Source organism: Malania oleifera, chromosome 2, assembly GCF_029873635.1.
Source record: "Malania oleifera isolate guangnan ecotype guangnan chromosome 2, ASM2987363v1, whole genome shotgun sequence".
Classification (NCBI taxonomy): domain Eukaryota; kingdom Viridiplantae; phylum Streptophyta; class Magnoliopsida; order Santalales; family Ximeniaceae; genus Malania; species Malania oleifera.
In genome coordinates this window covers 144,097,652-144,111,717 of record NC_080418.1, presented here as the reverse complement: position 1 = coordinate 144,111,717, position 14,066 = coordinate 144,097,652, and the positions used below count along the sequence as shown (strand labels likewise).

The 14,066-nt window shown below is 36.4% G+C and overlaps 1 protein-coding gene and 1 pseudogene across 1 annotated transcript in view; one reads left to right on the top strand and one right to left on the bottom strand.

The window, feature by feature from the left end:
• Positions 1–12,520, bottom strand: part of LOC131147922 (xanthine dehydrogenase 1-like) — a 44,584-nt gene extending 32,064 nt beyond the window's left edge. The window contains exons 1-3 of the mRNA XM_058097578.1: positions 12,091–12,520; positions 3,676–3,775; positions 2,186–2,294 (exon numbers count right to left, since the gene is read on the bottom strand). Coding sequence (XP_057953561.1) covers positions 2,186–2,294; positions 3,676–3,775; positions 12,091–12,229 — 348 coding nt within the window. The 5' untranslated portion in view covers positions 12,230–12,520. The remainder of the gene's footprint in view (positions 1–2,185; positions 2,295–3,675; positions 3,776–12,090) is intronic.
• Positions 5,861–9,919, top strand: LOC131149835 (origin of replication complex subunit 1A-like; annotated as a pseudogene).
• Positions 12,521–14,066: the final 1,546 nt, after the last annotated feature.

Genomic DNA, 14,066 nt, shown 5'->3' with positions numbered 1-14,066 from the left:
CAGCATTCTCATTTCGACAACTTTTACTTTTTGAATATGTTGTTTCTTAGTTGACGAACATTCTATTTCATATAGCATAGCTAGTCTTATAGCCGTTCTATAAAACTTTCCTTTTCATTTTAAGGCTATTCTACAATCACACAACACACCTGAAGAACTTCTCCATTATACCAACCTTCTTTAAGTCTACGTATGACATCTTCTTTGATTTCTCCTTCAGCTTGCATAATAGATCCAAGGCATCAAATCTGGTAGAGCTATTAATTTCTTGAACATCAAGCTGAATCTTTTCCCCAATATTCCTTTTACTGCTGAAATTACATTTCATATATTCTGTTTTATTTCTACTTAACCTCAAACCTCTAGATTTTAAAGCTTCTTTCCAAAATTTTAGCTTAGATTCTACTCCACTCCTAGTTTATCAAATGGAACAATAACATATGCAAACAACATACACCATGGAACTTCATTTTGGATACTCCTAGTATCGCTAGTGCAAAAATATCAGGACTCAAAGCACATCATTAGTGTATACTTATTGTGATCATTGGTGTACACTTATTGTGATTAGAAATTCCCTAGACTCACCACCTATAGTCCTAAGGCTAATCAACTCCTCCGTACATATCTTCAATAACATCAGTATACCTACTACATACTCCCTTTTTTCTAGAACCCATCATAGAACTTCACTCAATACCCTGTCATAGGTTCTATCATGGCCTTTCTCGAAGTCATAAAAACCATACACAAGTCCCTCTTCTTTTCCCTAACTTTTCTATTAATCTTCTTAAAAGATATATAGCTTCGATCTCCCAAACATAAAACCAAATTGATTTTTAATGACCCTATTTTCTAACATGGGTCTTTGTTCAATTACCCTTTCCCATAGTTTCATTGTATAACTCATAAGTTTAATTCCATGACAATTATTACAATTTTGAATATCTCCTTCATTTTTGTATATAGGTATTAAAGTGTTTTTTCTCCATTCATTTGGAATTTTCTTAATTTTGATAATCGTGTTAAATAAATTAATTAACCATATAATTTCGTTATCACCAAGGCATTTCCAAACTTTAGGGATGTCATCTAGTCCTGCAGCTTTACAATTTTTCATTTTTTTAATGCAAACTTAACTTCACTAACTCTAGTTTTGCAAATAAATCTCTAATTTTTAGTTTTCCCCCCTCATTTGTTAGTTTTAAGTTTAAGCCTTCTACTTGGTTTTCATTAAATAGCTTATTGATTTAACTTGTTGATTATGAGTTTAAGCCTTCTGCTTGGTTTTCATTAAATAGCTTATTAAAGTAACTTCATCATCTTTCCTCATTTCTACAGCCTCAGCCCATGTTCTTGTTATTCTTTTTGTCTTGATAAGACCCTACCATCCGCTTTAATCAAATCACTTAAAAGTGCATAGCCATATAGTGATCTTTATAGCACTTGTCCTAACCATCTTAATAGATTCTCTTTATTATGTTACATTAGTGCAACTCCAAACCTATTATATATATAATCCATGTGGAATTGACACTTCTAGAAAGAGCTATGTTTGTGTCATGTCTGTTCTTACACATACACTTGTTAGTTGTGACATTGAATTGATAAGTGAATTTATGGCCTATTCAAAAATTCCAAACCATTGTTCATTGTTGTGGGTATAACATCACAATGGCCTACTCAATGCAAATTTTATTATCAAATAGACTAAAAGTTCAATAGGAGTATAATTTTTCAGAGCCTCATAACCCTGAACTTATTCAAAAGAAAATTGCAACAAATTAGGGAATAAGCAATCCCAGCAATTGGGGGGTGGATCCAAGAACAGGCATGATTTCTTTTTTCTTGATAAAAGAGGAGATTCATTAAGGATAAAGGAGAGAAAACCAAAACAATACAAGAACAAAAGGAGAAAGCATCCTTCCAACTTTCAAAAGTGAAAACAAGAAAAAAAAAATCAGTACAACAAAGCTTTCCAATCCCGTTGAATATTAGTTAATCTTGGTCCTTTAAAAGCCATGGTAGGAGCTTATAAAGAGGCAAAGAAAATTATTTTTCCTTAAATCAGGTTTAGAGGCAAATATTGATCCTCAAAGATTTGGCAATTCCTCAACCAAAGGCATCAAATCACAGAAAACACTTCAAGCATGATAAAAACGAGAAAACATGCAAAGCAGAATACCTGAATAGGATGCAAGCCATGTCTACAATTCCCAATTCCCTCCACAGTAATTATATGCATTCCTTCCACAGAATATAGAGGAGCCAAGCATGCATTGATAGCATGATGCCTGAGAATAAGTTTTTCACCACACCAAAAAAACAAAAATAAATAAATAAATTGAAGCCAACATATGGTGGTATGCACATCAAACATGGTAACTTGCACAGCTAATTAGCATCAAGAACAACAAAATAATGTAGATCTAGTGCTGAATGATGTAAAGAATATCAGGCAGCATGGGAACTCTACTTATAGAAGTTAAATACTAAAAAACTCAAGTACAGAATATATTACAAAATCATTGTCAAATGTTGATGTACATTGTTGGCCCACAACCTAACAACTTAAGTTTTTAGGTAAGGTGGCAATCTAACATAGTATCAGAGCTGGTTACCAAAAGGTCCTGGGTTCTAGTCTTGTTGTCTGCATTTTTTGTGTAGTGTTTAAAAAATTATTGTATTCCACATCATGGGTGTTAGTTATCGTGTATTTATTACTCCATGTGCTGTCGGGCTACATGTGCAGGGGAGTGTTAAAGGTTGATGTACATTATTGGCCTACAACCTAACAACTTAAGCTTTTAGATAAGGTGGTAATCTAACAATTATAATTGTTTCTAATGAAAACTTGATCTTAACATTGGCAATTGTAAGCCTTTGAGATAAGTATTTCGGTACTTATACATACACAAAATTTATATGATTGGATGTGATCAGGAGACCCTGTGGGGCTTTTCTTACTCCATTTCCTGTTTCTGTAAGTAGTTTAGTTATCTTATGCCAAGCTAGGCACTTGTAATATTTCAGAGAATAAGTATTTGTCATTTTATTAATGCAGCTATCATGTAGTTAATCTGTGCTAAGCCATGCTAAACATTGCAAAATCTAGATTCAATTTCATACATGGAAAAGACAGAAAAAAGATAAACTCGATGTGTTATTCAGGATGTCCACAGAATGTTTTTAGTTAACAACTCAGAGTAAGTAGCAAAACAAGGAAGCTCTTGCTCTTTGCCTCCTCCTCCTGCTCTCTTATCATCTCCTCTCTCTATCTTTGTGTGTATGTGTGAACATTATAAACAACACAGAAGTTCTTTGCTTTGCATTTATTCAAAGAATTGCCCCCAAACAAAGGTACAAAAAAAGCTACATGATAACTAAGGAAATGATCACATTTACACCTCACATCTGTAATTCCTTCTCATTTGATCTTTGAAGTTTCTTCACGATATTGAAATGGACGTTGATGCAGAAGAAACTAAAAATGTTAGTTTAAGAATGTAAATTCTCTTGTATCGTCCTTTTTATCTGTATTACTGTATTACATCATGATATGCATGACTCCACCTATATTATATCAAGAGAACTTGACGTCCTGATGATGTTCATCAACTAAGAAGAGAATCAAATTTACCTATCAGAGAGAGAGAGAGAGAAAGAGAGACTCACACACATTTCTTCAAGTTTTGATCAAAATAAGAAATCATCACAGTGCAAGCCCCGCAACCACCTTCACCACAGCCCAACTTTGTCCCCGTCAAGCCTATATCTATATTACAACCCATAAAAAAAACTATAAAATATGGCAATACAAAAGAAAATAAAGTTTAACAGATTTTGCAAAAAGATAAAGCTACAAAAACCAGCATTATAAAAAGGAATTGGAAAATGTAAGATTTAGAGAGAAATATAACTCAAAAAAACAAGCTGATCTACAGCACAACAGAAAGGTCAATGAAGCTGGCATGAAGTTATAATGACATTGAGAATTAAATTTCCTGCCTCTAAGCATCAGATCCAAGTTGGCACCAGAAAAGTTTTTATATGCTCCATGTTGCATGGTTTCGAAAAAAAATCTACAAAACATAAACGGAATGGGCAAAAAATGGTGAATTTAAAGGATCTTAAAAGTTATAGCATAATGTAAAAATTCTGCGAAATATGATTTGAGTGCATTTGTATAGCCATAAAGGTCAAAAGGAATAAGTGCATTAAGGTAAGAAGTTAAACAGCCAATTTCAAACTGTCCGGTGGTGTCCCACTCAATCAACTATCTCAAACACATACAAAAACACATAAACACACATATGTGTATATATAAACATATATGTATAAGGAAGCAAAGAATTTTAAAGGTTTTGCATGGGAATCATGCTAGGCAATAACTATAGTTGGTCGGTTGTCTTTTCCGAACCCAAAACACATATTTGTATGAAAGAACTCAAGCTGTCAGAGGGTGTCCCAACCAAACGGTGGGACCCACCACTATAAGTGGTTTGCATGGGAATCCTACATGCAATAACTATAATTGATTGTATGTTCCCTTGAGAGAGAACAGAAGAGACATATTTACACAAGAATTTGAGGGATAGCTGTGGGAAGCAAGAAGAAGAAGGAAAAGCTTCAGTTTATTTTCTTCACCATTTCTACTTCTTTCAAGCCAAGATAGGATGCTCATTTAAAACCCAAATTTGAAGAAATTTTAGCATGTTGCTCCTCCTGATATCAAATTTATTTTTACTGGTGTTGATCATCCATTGACCTTCTCATTTGAAATTTTCTTTGTTTCAAACACCCATACAGGGAGACATATTCTTGATGTTTTATTGAAATCCACCTTAACCTAATAAATCATGAGTATTGTTGCTATTCGAGAGTTTCACTCTCTTGATGACATATTTGTTGTTGATTGTTGATCTCTAGCTTTTCTAGAAGGATTAGTTCTTGTAATCCAATTATTGGCATAACAGAAGATTTAGTGGATTTCCGTATTTGCTGTTGTAAGGTTTTCCACATAAAAATTGCTTGTGAGGGTTGATTATTTCTATATTATTGCATTGTTCTTGTATGTGATTTGTGTAGGCTTGGTTGCTTGGTAAGCCATTGGGATTCCCATTTAGTTGGCACAAGGCAGGCTAAGTTACTCTTAGAATATTTGGTCACTTGGTGTCATCCAACAAATTAGTGTCAGAGATTTAGTTGTAGACATATTGTGCTTATTTTGTGGCTTAAATGGAAGGGAGTTCTTGCATCGTGTTCAAGCTCACAGCTTCAAATAACTTAATTTGGAAGTCTAGAATGGAAAACATTTTGTATTGCAAAGAACTATTCCTACGAATCAAAGTCATGAGAATTGAGGCATAAGCAAGACCACAATTGGGATTTGTTGAAGAGAAAATTCGTAGGACAACTTCAGCTTTAGATTGATCAAAATGTTTTCCAATATGTTTCACAAAAACTTGGTTCCTACACACTTTGGCAAAAATTGGAGTCCCATTATAAATGGAGGACCACACAGAACAAAGCATTTTTTAAAGAAATTTTGTGAAAATGAAATACAAAAAATGAGTAGCATTGCTGAACATTTGAATATTAAGATATGTTAAAATTGTGTTTGATGATGAAGCGCATGTATTACCACTTACAAGTTCCTTGCCAAATGAATGGGAAACATTGGCAGTCTCAGTTAGCAACTGGCTCCGAATAATAAGTAAACTTTGAGAATGATTAAAGAAAGCATGTTTAGTGAAGAAACTAGAAGGAAAGAAAATGACACTTCTTCTCATTTAAATGATCTTGTTACAGAAAGACCCTGCTTGTTTTTTTTTTTTTGGGGGGGGGGTGGCGGGGGCGCATGGGAGGAGCAGAACTAGAAATCTGTAAGATGGTTACAACCACAATAAATCAAAGGAAAGATCCAAGTCAAGGAAGGAAATCACGTCTTTATCATTGTATGGAGCACAGACATGTGAAGAGAGTGTGTAGGAAAATTGTAAAGGGAGCAATTCGAGAGGTGATAAAAGGAAATAACAGAAGACATTACTGCAGTTTCATTTCATGGTGATTTTTGTTATTTGCAATGATGATTGTGTAGATCTCACACGCCAAAGACTCCACAAGGGTTGTTAATTCCCGTCAGATGCCTTATTCCATGTTACTTCTCAGCATGATGTCACTACATCCTACACAAATGGTGAATGCGGTAGCTAAAATTGTTAGCATGGGAAAGGTTCATGTGGAAACTAAATTTGAGTGCAAATTGACACATTTTGGAGATGCAAGGGTTATTAACCTCTTTGGTAATGGGAGATAGAAACAAATGACAATCTAGTGGTCACCCGCACGGCAGGGGGTGGGGTGTGTTTACATTTTCCTCATAAACCAAGCCAAACTATGCAAAGGAGAGGTGAATGCAATTGAAATTCCACCATTGAATTATAGCATAAGCAAGACTAGGATACAAAAGTGAGAATTGCTCGACATCCTACCACCCAAGTACAGAAGCGATGCCTCTAGAGACTTGAACTCGTTGTTTAGTTGGTAAACAACATGTAGATGGATTTTAGAGATCCCTTGCATCTATAGGATCAGATGCTTTAGATTTTTTATTCACAATCATGTTCGCATTGTGAATGATAAAAGTCTTGGTGTCGTTTTCATGCTTTACACTTTTATTGGTAACTGTTGACAAAAGCATGGGCTTTTGATTTGAAATCTAAGAAACAAGTGCTTGACATGTCCAAGCATTTTTGTGCTAGCGTTGAAAAAGAAAACAGAACTCAACTAAAATGTGTTCAAGCAAATGATGGACCTCAGTACACGAATCCATTTGAAACTAACTGTAAAGATTGTGGCATCAAGCTCACAAAAACCATGCCTAAGACACCATAGCATAATAGAGTTAACAAAAGAATGAATTGTACTCTGCTCACGGATGCAGGAAAGCTAGACTTCTACAAATCATGTTCCACGGGCACAAAACAGAGTGGGACTAAACCTGTATTTAAATTTAAGTGGATAACCATGGCAGGAGGTTGCTGCACTAGGTGTCTCAAAGCCAAAGGTAGCCCAGTCAATTTATGGCCAGGCCCTTCACCATAAAAAAATAAATAAATAAATAAAAATAAACATAAACTAAACTAAACTAATGAAATCTTGCATGAGAATCATACATTTGGGTAGGTGAATCACCTAATGGCAAGAGCACTTAAATGTAAATGGACTTATAGCTCAAAAACTGAAGAGATGAGCTTACAACTAAGATACAAAGCAGGAGGGATTTGACCAATAAACTAACCAAACATGAAACTGTAGCAGCAAGGAAGCAACCCTGGGCCTAGCCCTGGCTTGAAAAGGGCGGACCCTCAGGACCCCAAGCAGTTCAGCGCTTCCCGAGCCACTGCGGAAGTGGACTCGACCTGAAGAACCTCCTCAAGGTGGTCGTCCTTCGCCATTGCTCAACGGAACAGGTGCTGTTTGCACAGCCATGACGGAAACCCCACAAAAACCAACCGTACAATCTTCAAGAAAACTAAAGCAACCCCCTCAATTAAACCCCAAAATGTCACCTTCGGCCTCTATTGTCCCGCCAACCCCACAAACCCTAACTCCTCGCCGATCCTCTAGGCGAATTCTCTGCGCCAGAAACCATAGCCCCTCGGAGATCATCACGACGACAAATATCACTGGGGTTTAATCAAAACACTCCTGAAAAAGCAAATGATAATGTCAAAAATTCTATCACAAATAGCCCAGTATCTGCTAGAAGGCGGGAGAGGTTGAAGTTTTCGTTCTCTCCAGTCTCGCCTGAGCAATCTGATGCCAAGAGAGAAAGAGGAGCGAAAAGGCAAAGGTGGTTAAAACCAGGGGGTGGGATTTTGAGGAATGTGAATGGTGAGAAGAAGAAGAAGCAGGTGTATTATAAGAAGGTTGTGCATGATCAAGGTGAGTTTGAGGTTGGAGATGATGTGTATGTGAGGAGGGAAGTGCTCGGATGAGGAGGATCCTGAGCTCGAGGAGTGTTAAATGTGCTTTAAAGCTAGGAGGGCTGTGATGATTGAGTGTGATGATTATCTGGGTGGGTTCCATTTGAAATTCTTGAAGCCACCCCTGAAGGAGGTTCCAGAAGGGGATTGGATTTGTGAGTTTTGTGAAGCTCGAAAAATAGGCAAGTCAATAGAGTTTCCAACGCCTCCGAAGGGGAAGAAGCTGATGAAATCAGCAAGAGAGAAGCTTCTTTGTAGTGATTTATGGGCTGCTCATATTGAAAGTCTATGGAAAGAGGTGGACAATACATATTGGTGTAAGGTGCACAGGTATATAATTCCCAAAGAGACTGCAGCAGGAAGGCAACGATTTTGCTGATATTGAGATGGAATGCATTCTTAGGCATTGTTATGTCATGAACCCAAAAGATTTTTCGAAGGCCAACAATGAAGGGGATGATAAGTGTGAAGAGTTTTAAGCGTCTCAGATATTGACAAGTGTAAAGAGGATAAGGAAGAACCTGATAGTGATGAAGATTGGAATTCTTGCAAGGATTCAGAATCTGATACAGAAGAGGACACGGAATGCGAAGAGCAGAACATGAAAATTTTAGTAATGAGACCTTCCTCGGCTCATGAATTAGCTGCGAACTCACGGAAGGTATGGATCTTTGGACTCCATAAAATGGGGACTAAAAAAATTCCAGCACATGTGAGATGCTAAAAGCCAACTGAACTTTAAAAAGCAAAAGCAACACTTATGTTATCAACTTTGCCCAACTTCCAACCTTGCAGAAACAAAGAAATGGAGGAGATAACTGCATTTATAAAAGGTGCCATCTGTGTTTATAAGTGTCTGGGACGCTGCCTTTATGTTCATGGCTTGCCTGGAACTGGCAAGACAATGAGTGTTCTTGCAGTAATGAGGAATCTGAGGTTGGAAGTTGATGCAGGAAGTATAAAACCCTACTGTTTTGTGGAGATTAATGGTCTAAAATTGCCTTCGCCAGAGAATATTTACAGGGTTATATATGAAGCATTAAGTGGACATAGGGTAGGTTGGAAAAAGGCTCTCCACTTGTTGAATGAGCGATTTTCAGATGTAAACAGTGTAGGCAAAGAGGATAATTGGCCTTGTATTCTACTAACTGATGAATTTGATCTTCTTGTAACAAAAAATCAGTCGGTTCTATATAACATCCTTGATTGGCCTTCTAAGCCACATTCCAAATTGGTTGAGATAGGCATAGCAAATACTATGGATCTTCCAGAGAAGTTGTTTCCACGCATTTCTAGCCATATGGGAATTCAAAGGGTTTGCTTTGGACCCTATAATTACCAACAACTTCAGGAAATCATTACAAGTCGCCTTAAAGGAATTGAAGCATTTGAAAAACAAGCTATAGAATTTGCTTCAAGAAAGGTAGCAGCTATTTCAGGAGATGCACGTCGTGCTCTAGAGATATGTAGGCGTGCAGCAGAACTTAAAGATTTTCATATTAAGAAACTAGGCTCTCTTTCCAATTCTGCTTCTGCAGGTAAAGCCCTTGTTGGTATGGCAGAGGTTGAAGCAGCAATACAGGAAATGTTCCAGGCACCTCATTTTCAAGTAATGAAAAGTTGTTGCAAATTTAGTAATATTCTTGACAGCTATGGTGCGTGAGCTTTATAAAACTGGAATGGGTGAAACTACCTTCGAAAAGTTGGCAATGGTAGTTTCATGTCTCTGTACAAGCAATGGAGTAGCATTTCCTGGGTGGGATACACTCCTGAAAGTTGGCTGTAAGCTGGGTGAGTGCAAAATCATTATCTGTCAAACAGGAGCAAGACACAGGTTGCAAAAATTGCAGCTCAATTTTCCAAGTGACGATGTTGCATTTGCATTGAAAGGCAGCAAGGAGATTCCTTGGTTAGCTAAGTGTTTGTGATTTAAAACTTGGATAAACAGTCACATTCAGTTAATAGGAGAAAGAAAAATTAAAGTTTTGATTTCACATTCTCACCTGTATTAATATTTATTCTACTCAATGAATGTTGCATTCTTATTTTTGCTCTCCTTTTTTTTATTTCTTTATAATATTGTATTCTGTAATCGTCATCAAAGATGAATTGTTTTGTTAAAAAAAAAAAAAAAATGAGGGATTTGACCAAAGGAAAGGAGTTGGTTCTAATGAAATCTTCAAGGGATTCAAAGTAAAAGTAAAGATCAACATGTGTGCACACTTGAAGAAAAACCTATAAGGGGCCAGGGCTCAAGCAAGCACCTTGGCAATTGTACAAAAATTTTGATTGTTTCATGGTGAACCATGGGTATACTTGGACTACTTATCATCTTTATGTGCTTATAAAGGGGTTTTCTTATGGTGATCTTATTATTCTTTTGCTCTATGTTATTACTTGTTGATGGTTAGTCATGATACAAATATGATTAACGAGCTGAAGAAAGAACTTAGCAAGTCATTTTCTAAGAAAGACTTGGGGCCGACTAAACAAATCAATCACAGGAGGATTACTCCTTCGGGAATAAGAGAAAGCTTTATCTCAGAAGAAATATGTTAAAAAGGCATCAGTTCAACAAGACCAAAGCACAATTGATGAGTTCTCGGAAAGCAGGAAATTTAGGGCCATGCAGGGCCTATTAATGAGAATAAAAAAAATAAACCACAAATGGGGAAAGTACCTTATGCTTCTGCAAGGAGAAAGAATAAATGGAGAAAGTCTCTATAGTTTGATCTATGCTATGGTTTGTACTTTGTACCATCTTATTGGATATCACTCATATAGTTGGTGTGATTAGTTGGTTCCTCTCTAAGACTCTAACCCATCTAAAGATTATTCAACAACAGTAAATGGATTCTCAAGTATATGATGGCACCTCCAAGGAATATAAACCTTTGTTGAATTGTTTCACAAATATAAACATGGTAGGCGACATTAACACTAGTAAGTCAACTTCAAGATACTTGATAATTTCTTTCAAAGGAAGCAATATCATGGCAATCTACATTGCAAAAATGTATAGCAATCGAGTATATTGCTAATACAAAAGGTTTGCAAGGAACTTCTGTGATTGAAATTTTTTCTACACGAGTTGAACATAAAGCAGGAAAAAATTGTGCTTCTTTGTGATAATTAGAGTGTCATCCACAAGAACCCAGCATTCCATTCAAGATCAAAGTATATTGATGTGAGGTACTTTTGGATTAAAGATGCATCCGACATGGAGTAATCCACGAAAAAATTGCTTGTGTCACTTGCAAATTGAATATTTATATTTTATTGTGGTTGTTATTGTGTGTGATTTGTGCAGGTTTGATTGCCCACCGAGCAATTTGATTCTCATTTAATTTGCACAAATAGGTGTAGATTATTTTTATTGTGCTTGATCACTTGGTGTCAACCCAAAAGAAACAACTACAAACCCAAGGTAACTTTTACTTTATATTCCACAGTTCTTAGTTTTTTTAGGCTAAAACCACATTGATTTTACTCAGTAAAGTAGGAGAACTGCTTCCATAATGGTAACCAAACAGTAACTGAGTGAACTGTTGGTCCAGTTATGCGACAAAATGGCTCAGGAAAAGACCCTTATGAGTGAAGCATTAACTATGCTTATGACCTGAACTTTTTTTTTAAATTATTTTACTTCTGGTTTTTCTTTAGTGGAGGTTGGGGATAAATATTTTCATAAGGAAGTGCTTCAAGATTCAAAGCCTGGAAAAGTTAGAATATACAAATCCAAGAAACCCATATATTTAATGTACATAACTATTTCATTTAGAAACTAAACACCGCAAAACAATGTTTTAACTGTTTTATTGTCCTCCCACAAATTTCTCAGCAAATAAATAGGGCAAGCTTCTGAATCAACTGCTTCGTACTCCTCACAAATCAAGCATATCAATAACCTTCCAATTACCCATTCCGAAAATCTGGGAAAAAAAGAAAAACAATTCTATACCCGACCTCTACCAAACCGGAAAAACCCAAAACAACACAAACCCATAAACCGTCCAAAATTTTCAAAAATTCCCTTTATTTTCTTTCATTTTCCCGGTTTTTCTCAGCACCCAAACAAGCATTAAGCCTTGAGCCTTACCTCTGAGATACTCGAGCAGAGTGAGGTGAGCCAGCCCATCAGGAAGCACGCGGCGGACGCCATTGACATAGAGGATTGCTTCATTGGACCCGTCCCCAATCAGCTGCTCCAGCTCCTCTTCGCTCTGCAATGAACCCATCGCCCTCCGATCAAAAACAAAAGCTCTTCCTAGACTCCCAGTTGTAGACCAGATCGAACCCAGAGAGAGAGAGAGAGAGAGAGAGCAGCAGCAGCAGCAATTCTCTGCTCATACGGGAGATTTTATCATTTGAAAATGGATTAAGAAACGATTATTGTCTGGAGGTGGGGGGCCGGGTGGATGCGTCACGGCGGGAGGAGGACAGTGGCAGTACCGACTCTGTTTTTCATTATATATATATATATATATACACAAAGCAGGTGCATGAGTGCATCACGTTGGCAGCTTCGTGGAGGAGATTTTCTCCCTCTATATATCTTTTTACTCTTCCCCTTTAGGCACATGGCCGCACTCACTTCGTTTGGCACTCGGCGCAGATTGCCAGTGGGTCCAGTGGGTCAACCTTTGCAAATTTCTTCTTTATTCATTTTTTAACGATATTCAAATTTCACTTATTCAGATTTGCAATTGATATGGAATATTACTATTGAAATTGCATTGTATTTTTAAGAAAACATGATCCCATGCATTTCGTGACATGTCCTCCTCTTTCATAAACATCCAAGAAAAATGAAAACTAAGATTTGTTTTATCTTATATCAAGTAAACATCTTTAACGCAGCAACATTTTCGATTTTGTTGATGCTTGAAATAATTTCGTCATTTACATTATATCTCTCCAGCCAATAATTTTATATGAGAAAGTAATAAACTCTCACTCACTTTTGATACGTTACTATTCTATTTTTTATTAATGAATATCTTGTAAAAGTTTTCAAATTGAGTCAGTTATCGATTTTTAAGTTTCTCGTGAACCTAATCGATTATTAAATTCAAGATATGGAATGTATGGTGCTGATCATAATTGAAGAAATTTTATATCTTGAATTCCAATTTTTGAAGATATAAAAAAAAGGTCGTACCCAGTGCACAAGGCTCCCACTTTGAGTGGGGCCTCGGAGAGGTGGATGTCGGCAAGCCTTACCCCCATTTTTGGAGAGGCCGCTTGTAACGACCTGATTTTTCTTGCCTTTTTTTTTTTTACATAAATTAAATGTAAAGTTTCTATTGCTCTCATACCTTTTAATATAAAACAAACCAACATTACGAACCAGATAGAACCCGTGGAATCTGAGACACAATAGACCACCTAAACAGCGAAAAGCTTAATACATACAACCATGCAAATATATACAACGCCAGGTGTTAAAATATTTCCCAAAATATACATACACAACCATTCCAAAAATACTGTCGACTAAACCTAAGGACTACTCAAATTGACTTCCCAAAAATACTCACCCTACAGATAGGGCTATACAAAAGTCTCCTTTATTCTAGCGAGTCTGATCTACTTACCTAACTGGATCACCTGAAAAATATTAAATCATTAAGATGAGACAACGCTCACTAAGATGAAATATTCTATTACTAGCGTGTGACGAGTGAGTTTACATATTTGTAAAATCAGATATAGAAATACCATAAATAATTGAGTCTGAGAAAACATTTGTAAATATTACAGTATAGCTCAAACCTATGTTGCTTAACATAAACTGATTTTTCTAGATTTTCTAAACATAATACTTCTAATATTCATAGGTATATTTATGGTTTCTATAAACTTGAATATACATATATATAATAATTGAGAAAATTTCTCATTTCCCTAGGTAGATAACAAAAAGTCGTGATTTAACCCCTCATGACAGGGTTGTGCGGCCCGAAGGCGGGACCTATCTTGACTAGCCAACCAGAATAAGTCAACTGAATTCCGAAAGTCAGATCGGCCTCCTCAACCCTTATTTGAAGAGGAGTTTATCCACAACGTAGGCAC